Here is a 13861-nt window from a genome sequence, read left to right on the forward strand (position 1 = left end):
CTCCACAGACAGTCAAGTTGACCTGAAGGGGAAAGTGAATTGTGGGAAGGGTCGTGTGCTGTGTGGGTAACTGGAGGGAGACTGTTATCTCCTCCAGGAGTCAGAGAGAGACGCGCGGTGGACTTGTCGGTCAAACCCTGTGTCTGGGAATAAGGCCCTGCTTTAAATGCCAGCATCACTGCTTACGAAATTTGGGGAGTAGCCTTACTAAATCTGTTTATCCATCAGTGAAGTTATTACATTACTGCTTTATAGCTTCATACACAAGATAACCACAGTGCATATAGTATTTTCAATAAGTTTTAACCATTACTTTGTACATTTGTAATTCTAGAGTAGCCAGTCTCATGACTGTGTGGTCAAGCTTAGTGTATGAATTGGGAATCTCTTGATCTCCCACCTGGAGAAAAGAGAATGAAGTCCCCTAACCCCCCACCCTCACCCCAATCCCACCCCATCACCACACCTGCCAAAATCAGCTGTAGCCACGAGGAGCCATAGGTGGTTATACAAGCTTCTGCTCTCCCTACTGCCGTCCAGTGCGTGGGTTACCTTTTAACTCCGCCTTTCCTGCTTTTTCTAAATAAACCATACAGTCCATAGGAAGAGCCTGGTAATCAGCGTACCAATGTGCTGTACAAGTTTAATGTACAAATATAAAAACTGCCTGTTCTGTTGCTGCCATAAATTCGGTTGGGTCTCAGTTTCATGCCTTCCACATTCATGTTTAGCCTACACATGCGTGTCGCTGATCCTCATTTTGTTTGCCTTCTGTACATCCAGCTCATGTGTTTCTTTCTTTTTTTGGGTGAACTTTTACATTTTTTAAATCATTTTATTGGGGACTCGTGCAACTCTTATCACAATCCATACATCCATCCACCGTGTCAAGCACATTTGTACATTTGTTGCCATCATCATTCTCAAAACATTTTCTTTCCACTTCAGCCCTTCGTATCAGCTCATTTTCCCCTTCCTCCCCCATCTTCCCTCTCTCCCTCCCTCCTTCATGAACCCTTGATAATTTATACTTTTTTTTTTTTTCATGTCTTACACTGACCGATGTCTCCCTTCACCCACTTTTCTGTTGTCCGTCCCCCTGGGAGAGGGGTTATAGGTGGATTGTTGTGACCGGTTCCCCCTTTCTCGCATGTTTCTTATCTGGTCCTATGTATACATACCCCTCTTTCAGATCGTGAAACTGGCTATTTATGGCATGCTGCCCAAAAACCTCCAGAGAAGAACTATGATGCAAAGACTGCACCTTTTCCCAGATGAGGTAAGTGCTGTTGGTCATCGGTGACAGTCCGTCTCCCAGAGGCCCCGTTAAATATGTCCTTGTGTCTCTAAGTCATTGCCATAGAATTATTTTCAATTGCTCGTAATTCAACTTCTGAAATCTAGTTTGAATTTTTTAAATGGATGAACTATAATTATAATTATAATTAATCGTTTGCGTCTTTATGAAAGGAGCTGTCACTAGGCTAAAACCCCAAAGCCTGGAATTTCTATTCCTTATTTTGATAATTACTTTTTTTGAACAGGGAGCCTTGAGCAGCTGCTCGCTGATTAAGGGGACTCATTAGTAGTTTCATCAACTACAAGGAAAGTGTGAATGAACGCAGCTTACGTTCTTATGTGACGAGTAGCAGAACTTCTTTGTGTCAAGAATTGCTGACTTAACTTTGGATTGTTGATTATTTTCCCTGATTTAATTTTAGCTGTAGAATACGTGTTCCTACTCCAAATGTATCCAGCTACGGAAAAGTTGGAAAAGATATCTTTATTAATTACTGTTCTATTGTTTTGAAGGCTTAATATTTCTTCTTAGGTAAAATATAATGCATCCCCAGGGCCTCTTAAATAAAAACGATTGGGCACACAATATAGAATTAGTCTGCCTGGATTTGAATCCCTACCCTACATTTGCTCCAGGACCCTGGTAGCATAGTAGTTACACATTGGGCTGCTAACCACAAGGTCTGCAGTTTGAAACCCCCAGCCACTCCTTGGGAAAAAAACAATGCTTTCAACTCCCAGACGCTCACAGGGACTGTTCTACCTGCACTATAGGGCTGCTATGAATTGGCATCGACTCAGTGGCAGTGAGCTGAGTTGAGTTGATGGCCATGGGCGTTTCTCCGAATATCTTCTTCCTCATCTGTGAAATGGACATGCAGCCATGGGTCCTCACTCTGTCCTTAGAGAATCTCTGCTGTACTCCCCAAAACTGGCAAATGCACCCTTTACTGTTCTAGAAGGTTCATAGGGTTGATGAGATCATATAGAGTGCTTCTAACAGGGTTAGACAATAAGTGCTTATTGTCTATAGAGTGCTTATGGCAGGGTTGGATAGTAAATGTTAGCTGCTATAGTTCCCCTGATTTTTGAGTGAACCCCAGGGCTCTCTGAAAACTTAGCAGTAAGGACATTGGTTTGGCTGGGGAGATGCAATCCTGAGTGATTTTCTTTTTTTTACTTGAAGTCCTTTGGAGGTTGTAACCTTTTTATTTGCCCTTATATACTGCGCACCCAGCTCGATTGGTGGTGCTTAGAAGGAACAACATAAGTGTTTATTGAGTAAATGACTCAAAATCTAGGAGGTTTTCACTTTCAGAAAGTTTTTCTCGTAACAGCCTGAAATACAGGTGGAAAGGTGTTGGTCCTGAAGCAGTCGCGCCCGTGCATGCGCTCGTCCAGGTGAAAAGCCATGAGCGTGGCCCAGGGGGTGCCCTTTTGACGCTGACTCACTGAAAGAGGCACACAAGGAAGCTAAATTCGTGTGTTGGCTGTTGATGCAGGAGATTCCAGATGATATTCTGAGAAATATAGTAGAAGAGCTTCCTCAACCCCGAAGAGTGCCCAGACGTCTAGATGAATACACACAAGAAGAGATAGACGCTTTCCCAAGAGTGTGGTCTCCGTAAGTTTTCCTGGCTCCTTCTTCCTGTGTGGGGGTGGGGGTGGGGTTATGCTGAATTTGGTATCACCTGGATACTCAACCATGTCATCAGGTTCTTGATGTGGGGAAAGTGTACTCCCTCCTCCCTCCACCTTGGAAACTTTGCAGCCCCTCCCTGAAAATGCTCAATTTTAAGATTTTGAAAACCTGTAAGTTAAAGACAGTGCTAAGTGAGTATAATGCCATCCCTAGATGCCTACAGTTATCAGACATCTCGTGTGGACTGGCTGCACCTAGGCTGTCTAAAGACTTGCAATGATAAATGAATTGGCATTGATCTAAACCTAAGTGACTCACCTTTTTCCAGAGTGGGTTTTTTACCATATTCTAAAAACTCCTTCTCTTTGGATGCTTGTAGTCTTGATGCAAATAGAGAAACGAATAGGCGGGGTGATTTCTGTCTGGCACACCACTTCTTCTTCCTCAGGTCCATGAAGTGGACTGGATTGCCCATGCTGTCTCCCGTCTAAATTTGCCCAGGCTTCTTTGAAAGGCCTCTTGGCAAAGCTCATGTGATTTCGGGCTGCCCTAACTTACATCTTCAGCCTAGTGACTTCCCACTCCCTGTTTAAGACGAACTCAACTAGTCACGCAAGTGAACTCTTCTTTGCTCTTGGTCTGCTACTGTCGGGTACCAGCCGGTCGATTCCTGCCCAGTGACCCAGTTGACAGTAGAACTGTCCTGGAGTGTTTCTGAGGCTGAAATGTCGGGGGAGCTGAACCCCATGGTCATTTCTCCGGCAGAATACTTGATGGCTTTGACCTTTCGGCCAGCACCTGGGCATGTAGGCCATCCTTAACAAATGTGCCGCCGGGGCTTCTGTTCTGCTCTGGTCCTTACAGTCCTGGCCGTAGAGCTGGTTCCAACTCTTAGCTCCCTTATGTACCACAGGGTGGAAGACGGCCCAGTCCTGCGCCAGCTGCACAGTTGTTACGTTTTAGCCCATTGTTGCAGCCTCTGTGTCCATGCATGTGGCTGAGTTATTTCCTTTGTTCCTGTTTACATGTGTGCTTCTTCTTGATTCAGTTCTTATATAGTAGGGTCCCGTCTTCTCCAAAGCCATTCAACCTGAAGGACTTCTTTTAACATTTCTTGTAGTGCTGTTCTGCTAGTAATAACCTGTTGGTTTTCTTCCATTTGAAAATGGCTTTGGTTTACCTCATTCTTGGCACTGCCTAGGAACCGCAGGTTGTTGGTGTGTTGAAGCAGACTTGGAGAACCTTGGAGTCACTTGATGCCTTTTGGAGTGACTACTCAGGGAATGGATTTCCCTGCCTTCTGTTTCATTTCTGAGTCCCTGTGGCAGGAAAATGCATTAGATGCCCAGCTTGGCCTTTCTGCTCCATCACAGTGGGTTTCCCCAAAATACTGCCATGCATTATGCTGACTGGAATGTAAGGCTCCAAGCATGCGCTGCATGTTCTAGTCACTCAGCATACATCATCTGACACTGCATCCGTCCACGTAGTCTCTATCACCAGGGCACACGTGGCCTGGAACAGTGGATTTTGGATTCACCAGAAGCTTTGTGTCTGACAAAGAGGTGACCCCTGAGTTCAGGGCTGGCCAGAAACTTCCAGCAGTGACAGAAAAAGGTCTCCATCTGTGTGCTCTACAGCAGTAGCCAGTGGCCCCCAACCACCTTGAGCATTTGCACCATTTCCAGCCTAAGGAATGTAAGTCTGGATTTGAATTAATTTCATTCAAATAGCCTCATTGCTCATGCGCCCCTTATTGGACCACCTCATTTTAATTGTTTGCCTCTTCAGATACTTCCAATATGAAATGTGACGTGCCTGAGCACTAATTACAATAGGTGAAAAACCATGCAAGTCCATCCATTAAAAATGGCCTCCCTCATTGTTGCCTCTCCAAGAGAATCTTCATTTTGGAGCAGGAACCTGCTTGAAATCCACTTCTGTTCCGCCCAGCTAGCAGTGCCGAGAGTGTGGTCTCCCTTTGGAATGGGCTAGCTGGAATTAAGGGGCGATGGGGCTGCTGGTGAGTCTGCAGAGACAGGACCTAAACAGACGGGCCTGGCTGTCCTGTGCATGAGCACGCAAGCAGCGCTCTGGGTCTTCTGTCTCCTCAGCAATAGAAGTAAAAGGTAGTTATCCTGTTAAAATGCCCATCTGGTCCTTGGAGCCTTTATTACCTTGGCCTAATATAAGTCCAATAGCTTTGTTTGACAGGCTGGGGGCTTTTGACAGACCACACTGTGTTGTTCTGACTGAACTTTGAACTTGGGAGATGACCAACAGTCTGTTTACATAATAATTAAATGCTGTACTTGTTGAGATTTCGCTTGTTAATTTCAATCTTAACAAAGGTTAATATTCTTTTCTTTTTTTGTAAGACTGTTTTATTGGGGGCATATTTGTACATATGTTGACATCATCATTTTCTGAACATTTTCTTTCTATTTTGAGCCCTTGGTATCAGTTCCTCTTTTTTTTCCCTCCCTCCCCACCTCCCACCCTTGTGACCCCTTGATAAATATAAATTATTATTATTTTCATATCTTACACCAACCGCTGTCTCCCTTCACCCACGTTTCTGTTGTTTGTCCCCCTAGTGGGTGGGGAGGTATGTGTCCATCATTGCAGTTGGTTCCCCATTCCTCCCCTCTTCCCCCTATACTCCTGGTATCACTCTTCCCATGTCTGCTCCTGAGGGCTTTCTATGACCTGGATTCTGTGTGACTTGAGCTCTTATCTGTACCAGTGTACATGCTCCGGTCTAGCCCGCAGTGAAAGGCAGGACTGGAGTCATTGCGTGTACACCCCTACGTCATCCCTGCCTATTGCTTGTACGCCTATGTACAACCCCTTCCTAGGACATAGGCCGTTATCTGTAATCAGGAGGCTCGCGTGTCCCAAAGATATATAAGCTTTGGTTAGAAATAAAACCTCACGAAAGCTCAACAACAACAAAAAATGGGTGAGGAAGTCTCAAAGCACCAGAGGAATATCGTGTGTTTCATCAGTGCTATACTGCGCCCTGGTTGACTCATCCCTTCCTTGTGACCCTTCTGTGAGGGGATGTTCTGTTGTCTATAGATGCACTTTGGGACTCTGCTCTGACCCCCCTCATTCTCAACAATATATTTTTTGTTTTGTTTTGGGTCTTCTGATAAAATGTTAAACTATCAATAATTATTTCCATGATTATTAAGATTTTTGCCAACACATTACAAAACCAGAATAATCGGAAAAATATAAAATGCCCTCTCTCACTATAGTGGAATTCCTTATTTAATTTTCATTGTTACAAAATTCTATAGGAGAATTTTTCGTAGAAAAAAATCCAAGTGTTTGGAAAATTTCAACTTTTATCACTTTGCATTATCCCAAGGGTTGTAGCGCTCATCAAACTGACCCTGCCTCCTCCAATATCCGTATATCTACTTTTCACGGCTTACTTATTCACATAGTTGTTGATTATTTAAGCAAACCTCGCACCTTGTTAGGGAAATTCAGTATGAAAAGTGTGAGCGTCAGTGGGCGCCTGGAAGCAGGTGTTTCTAATGGAAGCCCACACTCCTGGGCTTTGGTGCTCTTTCAGACCATGCGACTGATGTCACGAGTACGCCTGCGGGGGGGCAAGGCCGGGGGCGGGGCGAGAACACACAGGACCACCTTCTTGTCCCTGGAATGGTCTGTCCTGAAGGGAGGAATCAATTCAAGCTGCTTAATGGGGAATCCGCTTCACTTGTAAAGTCAAACCGGATTCCTGATGGGGAACATTAGCACCGGCAGAGGGACTGGCGGACCAGGTCACTAGGAGGGAACACAGATTTAATCCTGCACATCCTAAAGATCTGCTGGTTTAGTAGATCATTACCTGCGGCGGGTATTTTTATCTTACATCTGTGCTTTAGATCAGAGTATGAATTGAATTAAAGATAGTGGAGAAATATGTTTACCTTTTTAAATCGCTTAAGGAGACAACTTAACATTTTTCCATCATTTTTTGCCTGGCTAGCCATGTGACATTTGCCAACAGGAGCTAACTTAATTTGCTGCTCTTCAATCAGAAGTTTTTAGCTGGACTTGGAGAGCAAGATTACTCTCCAACTTTCCAAACCCGTTTAAAGCAGCTCAGCATTGGCTTTTACCAAGACCTCAACTTTTCCAGGGCAGCATTTCACTCACATTAGTCGTCGTAAGCAGTACTGTTTTTTTGGAGATAAACTGGTGATCCAAATAAAAAGCAATCTCAATTTAAACAACCAAAACCAAATTAGTTACCATTGTAGCCAACAGACATTAGAACTTAAAAGGGATAATGGAATACACAACAGTAATTTTTGTTCGTTTTAAGTTAAAAAAAAATGATAAACTTAAAAAATGTTAACGGTCCTATGAATTTAGTTTTTAGAAAGGGACTGAGGGCTTATTCTGGTGATGTGGTGGTATAATACCTACAGAAGTGAGTGTTAGCACCTGCAAGTGGCCTCCCCTGTACATCTCGCATGCTTAATTCAGGAAATACGTGGGGCCAGCCGATCTCCTCCAATGGCTTATTCCAAAAAACCCCACGTATAGAATGGATAGAATTGAAATGCAACTCAGTCAAACTAAGCTTTTATTTGTACAATTAATTCACTCTCCAGATTTTAATTTATTTGGGTCTTTTAAATGCCTCATTGGATTGTGCGGAGAAAAATTATCAGGAGTGGGCTAAAGTTCAGACCTAAGCAAGATTTGTTACATTAATATATCATTTCATGGATTTATGACTTAGTCTTGGTACATGAAGGCGCCCACTGGCCCAGCTGGTCTAAATGTCTCCGGTTGAGCTGTGTGGACCATGAGCTGTTTCTCTTCCGTCTCACTTCCGTGCCACCATGTTCCAAGGAAAATGCAAACCTACAAGATTTTTCCTGAAGTGAAATGTGGAATTCTGTTGTAGGAATGGCTCCATATTCTAGAGCTTTCTTAAAGGTGGATCATTAACTAACAGTCTTTTGCTTGTGGCACATATTTGAAAGAGGTTGTTGCCACCAAGTATCCCATTGCTACGAAAGTCTAACTCAATCTAGAGCATGAAAGAAGTGCATCTTATGCTGACTAAGGCTCTGAAGATTCACTGATCTCTCATTTTTCTCTGAAGCACCTCTATAAAAGCCCAAGCTTTTCAGTTTCCAGTTCACAGGTTAAGAGTGTGTGTGTGTGTGTTTTTGTGTGTGTGTCCCTATTAGAAAATATACTCCCTGAAGATTCAGACTCTGTCGTGTACACACACACACACACACACACACACACACACACACACACACCATTCCTGGGGTCCCCGGCAGGACCTGCACCTCCAAGGTTGTTGAATGCTTGCATCAACAGATGAACGACATGCATTTCTCCCTACAAGTAGAAATTGGCACGGGATGCGGAAATTGTGGCAACTTCACATGCAGACCTGTGCTGCATCGTTGACGGTGGCTACCTGTAGCTTTTTCTTTGCTGGAGTACCACTCTGCTCTGTGCCACTTTCATCACTCTGTGACTTGGAAACACGCTTGGACTTCATGAACCCAGCAACCTTGGTTTGTGTCCACATTTCTCCCCAGGACGGACTACGCCCTTCTCGCACACTTCCAGCTGTACTTCTGAGTGTCGTGGTCAGGTGGTACGGCCAGGTCACGTATTCCGAAGGAGTCGGCCTTTGGTGTGGGAGACAACTAGCTCTGAACTGAACATGTTTCGTTGTACTGAATAGCGTTGCCAAGACTTCTTATCGTAGTACGTTGCTGTCTGGCCACATCAGCGGCAGCCCTTTCACGACTATGAACCAGCTGGACAAGAAAATCAGCTTTCTTTCTTCACTGGTGTCTCTTGAGCAGGAATGGCGTTCATTGTACCGAGTCACGCTGAACAGGTAGACGTCAGAGCCACTCGCCGCCTGTCACATCAAACAGTCACTTCCAAATTTGCATGCCAGGTTCCCGTTTGGGACCAGGTTTCAAACACCCAGTGACCAGCACCTGATGTGTCTCTTCTTGCTGTGACAGCCCGCTGAGAAGGGAAGCCCACTGGGCGGTGTTTGTTCCCAGAGCAGTCATCTGGGAAACACCAGACAACTTTGAAGCTGTCCGGGAGCTCCCCTGCTCAGCCACTGGGGGTGCTGGTGCCGCGACGGGGTTCAGCTCACGAGAACACACTGCAAATGCAGCAAGGGGCCAGTGAAGTGGCTTCAGAGGAAATAGAGCACATCTTCAAGGAACTCAAACCTTGAATATTTTCACGACTGTTTTTTAAAAAGCCCTTTAAATGTCTTTGTTGCTAAGTTCCTTCAGACTTAGATGCAGCAGAGGAAGTGACTGACCCGAGTCTTACACAGACACCAGCAGCTGGCATTTATACCTGGTCCAGTTGGTGATGGTTTGACTTTAGAGAGTTTATTAACTTGCCCAGAAAAAAGTTACTTTCCTTTTAAATTGTACAGCTAATCTCCCTTTATCAGATACCAAAATGACGGTTCATGAGGTTGGTTTTGTTTTATAGGCCTGAAGATTACAGGCTGTAAGAGGACCACGACTGCCAAGAACAGAGAAGAAACGGTTGGAGCATCTTCTGAAGGAGTTTCTCCAAACCTGCAGGACCAAGTGACACAAAGGCTGCGTTTGACAGGTGACCTGTGACTTGTTGACAGTTGTGGGACAGGTCAGGCAGAGAGACTCCTTCAGCAGGAAATTGCAGTGAAATAAGATTACTTTATAAAGTTATTTCCTTATACCGCCTGGTTGGCACCTCTTAAGTGATCACAATAAAATTGCTGACTGGCTTGATTATTCCGTGTGGCCTCCGCAAAACAACGCTCATTGCAGTTGCAAGTCCCGTCGATGTAGATTGTCTCATGTCCAGCTTCACTGTCCTTGTCCCCTGGGCCAACAGCCCACTGTCACTTCACCTTTCGGTGACTGAGGCATGTAACCTCCCACCTCCTTTCCACCTTAGTCAGGGACTGCTTGCCCAAAGGCATTTTACAAACCTCGGTCACCTTTCTCGGTGTCCAGTACATCCTCTTCGGTCTCCTGTACACAGTGAAGTAACAAGAATGCTGGTCTAGCCCCTAAGAAATCCAAGCTGCTGGTTAGCATCCCCATGATCTATGTTTTCCCAGGCACTGACAGGCACCCGCCCAAGGCAGCCTGAGAAGCACTATGTCACTCAATCCCATATGGACCCACACAAACAGCTTCCTTAGGAGAGGGGGCAGTTCACAAAGCTAGATGTCTAGCTTAAGCCAGTTCAGAGGAAGGAGCAAAAGGACGATAAGCCATAACCATCCACCCGTGACGACCCAAGGCCTTCAACACCATCTGCCTCCTGGTCCCCATTAGCTCAAAAGCCATGATCCTTCAGTACAAACACCCCCCACCAAGTACATTTCATGGCTTGTCACAGTAAGGTTCTCTTTACTTAATATGCTTAAAGGACTAGGAATTCATAATAAAGTGATGGTAGCTTAGAAAAAGACAAGGCCCCTGTTGAGTTTTCTGCCTCAACTATTTTCCCCATTAACCCACGTATTTTGGGAGTATAGAATTCCATTACACAAGGATGGTTTTTAGGAAGGTGTGTGCCACGTTACAGAAGAGATGTATGCCACCCACTAGCATGGGTTCAGCCTGGCTCCTCCCAAGTGCTGGCACAGGCCCTGGCTCCCAGCCCCAGCAGAGCAGCTGCACAGGAGATACTGTGCAGCACATCTGGTGGCATCCCCTCAAACCCAGGTTGGAGTAGACAGCACTGCTTGCAGGGGCATCAGCACACCAGCGCCTGCTCTGGGCTCCAGCCCACAGAACCCTGGTCAGGACCTCACCGCAGCCAGGCCACAGGCATGCTAGGTTCCAAAGCAGATCCATCCACGCCGCCTCTGCCCACACTGCCGCCCTTTCCTGTCTTCATGCCTGCCCCAGTTGATCCAGATGAGTGATGGCGCCTTCTTCAGTTGGCGCTTACAAGACTTAAACCCTAAGGGGTGGGATTGATACCCACCTTCTCTTTGTTTAGACCAGTGGTTCTCAACCTTCCTCATGCCACGACCTTTTGATACAGTTCCTCATGTGGTGAAGCCCCGGCCAAAAAATTATTTTCGTGCTACTTCATAACTCATTTTGTTACTGTTATGAATCGTAATGTAAGTATCTGATATGCAGGATGTATTTTCATTGTTACAAATTGAACATAATTGAAGAGTAATCAAAAACAATATGTAATTCTATGTTGTGAAATATTTATTTCTAATGACAAATAAATGAAATTTTGTCTTGAAGCATGGTGTAGCATAGGTAACAGTCTTCACACTGGGTACTCGTATGTGGGCGTATCTGCATGTGGGCAGACCCAGAAACCCTGGTGAAAGGGTTGCTCGACCGTGGAAGTGGTTGCAACCCACAGGTTGAGAACCACTGGTTCAGACAAACCAAGTCGTGCTGACCCAGAGACTTGAGTTGGTGGCAAGGAAGGCATACTGCTGCCTTGACAAGTGAGGGGAGTTTGTTTTACCTGTAAGACCTGACCCAGCTTAAACCATCCCCCAACCCAGTGCCACCCACTCCATTCCAGCTCACAGCGACCCGGCAGGACAGGAGAACTGGCCCATGGGGATTCCCAGCCCGTAGACCTTCAACTCTACTTTCTCAAGCCAAGCTGCATTGCAACAGCTAGCGGACCTTGTGTTACCAGCCAAGCATGTTCACCACTGCGCTCCCACAGCTCTCATCTAAATAGAGCAAGCTTGTTTTAATCTCGGGCTGAGTATGCAGTTTTCTATTAGATTCACCCAAATTCCCACCCTGGTGGGTCTAACCATTCACTATGCACGCCTGCGGTCCCGCTTCCGTGCTGCAGTTCACTGCCTTGCTCTCCCACTACTCCCGCCTTCTCCTGGGCCAGGATCAACATTTGAGGTCCAGGTCTCTCCTGGCTACGAGTTGCCCTGTGGAACAGGTAGCAAGGTCTGAGTCTGAAAAGCCCAGAAGCCCAAGAGGCCGCCTGCTGCCAGGGGCCACGGCACAGAGTCTGAATTGGAGAGAACCCAATTTAAGAATGCATGAGCTTTCCAAGACAGACATGAAGGCTCTGTTTCAACGTAAACATAGGTTCCTGCAGAGAAAATGCAATTTCTCCCAGTCTGCCAAGAAAAACCCCCGAAATCTACATGAAGAGAATTGAGTAGTTTTGCAGCAACGCTACTGCTCGGGGCTTCACCTTGGAAGGATGTAAATCTGGTCTGTCTTGGCTACCGGTAAGACACATGGTACCTGAAGGCCAGCTTTTATTAGCTTGGCTGCCAAGAAGGCTTAGGATATATTTTCCACACAAAGACAGCATAGCAGCACCTCCGAAAGAGACACCCGTTTGTATCAGTGCCATCTGGTCCACGGGAGATGCTTTGATTTCAAACAAACCTGTATTTCAATACCTGAATTCGGCCTCCGCTGCCCTCACTCCTCAATTCCAAAGTTAATATCTAGTAAAACCTTGCAAACAGTGGCTGCTAGAAAGCTGTGCTGTTTCGGGCAGGACACCTGTGCTTTGCAGGGGGATGTTCCTGAGCTCCGGTTCCTCAACCTTTTGATGACATTGCTTAGAATCAACACTTGAAAATCCTGGTGCCACCTGGCCCCTTCGGGGCTCGCAAGACTGAAAGGGGCCGGAATAAGTAGAGGGAATTTGGACCATAAAATAACTCTTTTAGTCTTTGGCAAATCTGCAAAGTTCAAATAAAATATTTTTATAACTTGTCAGAAGAACTCTATTCTTAGTCAACTATGTTAACTTGCTCCATGCAGAGGCAGTGGATCTTGGAGAACTGAATTTGGGTACTCTTTGTCAAATTTGATCTAGGAAATTCTAAAACTTGGAAGCAGTGTCTCCAGTTGACACCCACCAAGAGTCAGCTTCGATATTTCACTTATTCATTCATTCAACCACTATTTAAGTCCTAGAAATTACTCGAGGGGTTGCAATTTTATGCCTGAATAAAATGAGGTTTCCTGGAATCACAGGGCCTGCGTCCTGGTGAGGGGAGAGAGGCGGCACTACTCAGGTGCAGCAGCCCTGAGAAGGTCCCTCTAGACTGGCTTCTCCTTCCCCGTCTCTCCCTACTCTCTCACTACTGCTTCCTTGGATTACCTCCCAAATGAACTACCTGCACCCCTGCCTGCTTCATGGTCTACTTTCAGGACTACTCAAGTGCACGCATGCTTTAGGCCATCCTCATGTTGAAGCCAAGGAGCTATTTCTAACGGAGGTGCCATCCTGGCACTCCCAAACCAAACTACAGTGCGTCTCCATCCAAACCTGTTGCTGTCAAGTCAATTTCAATTTAGCCCCAAAGTCACACTCCTGTAAGGAAAGGCTCTAAGATTTTTTCCCATCTCACCTTTCCAGCCTCATTGTCATCCACTCCTGGTTTTGGACTTGACATCCCAACTTGCCAAGCCCACTGCTTTGAGTGTTTCTATCTCTCAGTGACCTCCTAGGACAGAGGAAAACTGCTCCTTAAGGTTTCTGAGACAGTAAAGGGAGCAGACTCTACCAGCGCAGACAGCCTCATCTTTCTCCTGTGAAGCAGCAGGCAGTTAGCAACCCAACACTTCACCCACTGAGTCACCCAGGCGCCTGATTTACATCTGCAGCATTCATTGTTCTGCAACAACCCTGCCCTCTTGCCTTGTTCCTGCATAGAGCATCTCCCTCCAGCTCTCCTGTCCCAACCCCTTTTTCTCGAACATCTCAGTTCTTTCCCATACACACGTTGGTACTTGTTTCTTTCTTGTTGAGGAAATGCTGTGGATGGCATGTCTGACCTCCTATGGCCTCACAAGGCAGAAAGAGAATCCAATTCCACATCTGCCCAAGCATGATCCCTATGAAGCGGAAGTCTGC

General features: G+C 45.8%; 1 protein-coding gene across 1 annotated transcript in view; it reads left to right on the forward strand.

The window, feature by feature from the left end:
- The window catches only part of MRPL13 (mitochondrial ribosomal protein L13), a 29493-nt gene extending 19740 nt beyond the window's left edge, over positions 1 to 9753 (forward strand). The window contains exons 5-7 of the mRNA XM_004697412.2: positions 1193 to 1279; positions 2802 to 2923; positions 9467 to 9753. Coding sequence (XP_004697469.1) covers positions 1193 to 1279; positions 2802 to 2923; positions 9467 to 9488 — 231 coding nt within the window. The 3' untranslated portion in view covers positions 9489 to 9753. The remainder of the gene's footprint in view (positions 1 to 1192; positions 1280 to 2801; positions 2924 to 9466) is intronic.
- The last annotated feature ends 4108 nt before the right edge of the window (positions 9754 to 13861 follow it).

Source organism: Echinops telfairi, unplaced genomic scaffold, assembly GCF_000313985.2.
Source record: "Echinops telfairi isolate 266 unplaced genomic scaffold, ASM31398v2 ScPeMD7_1;HRSCAF=3_0, whole genome shotgun sequence".
NCBI lineage: Eukaryota > Metazoa > Chordata > Mammalia > Afrosoricida > Tenrecidae > Echinops > Echinops telfairi.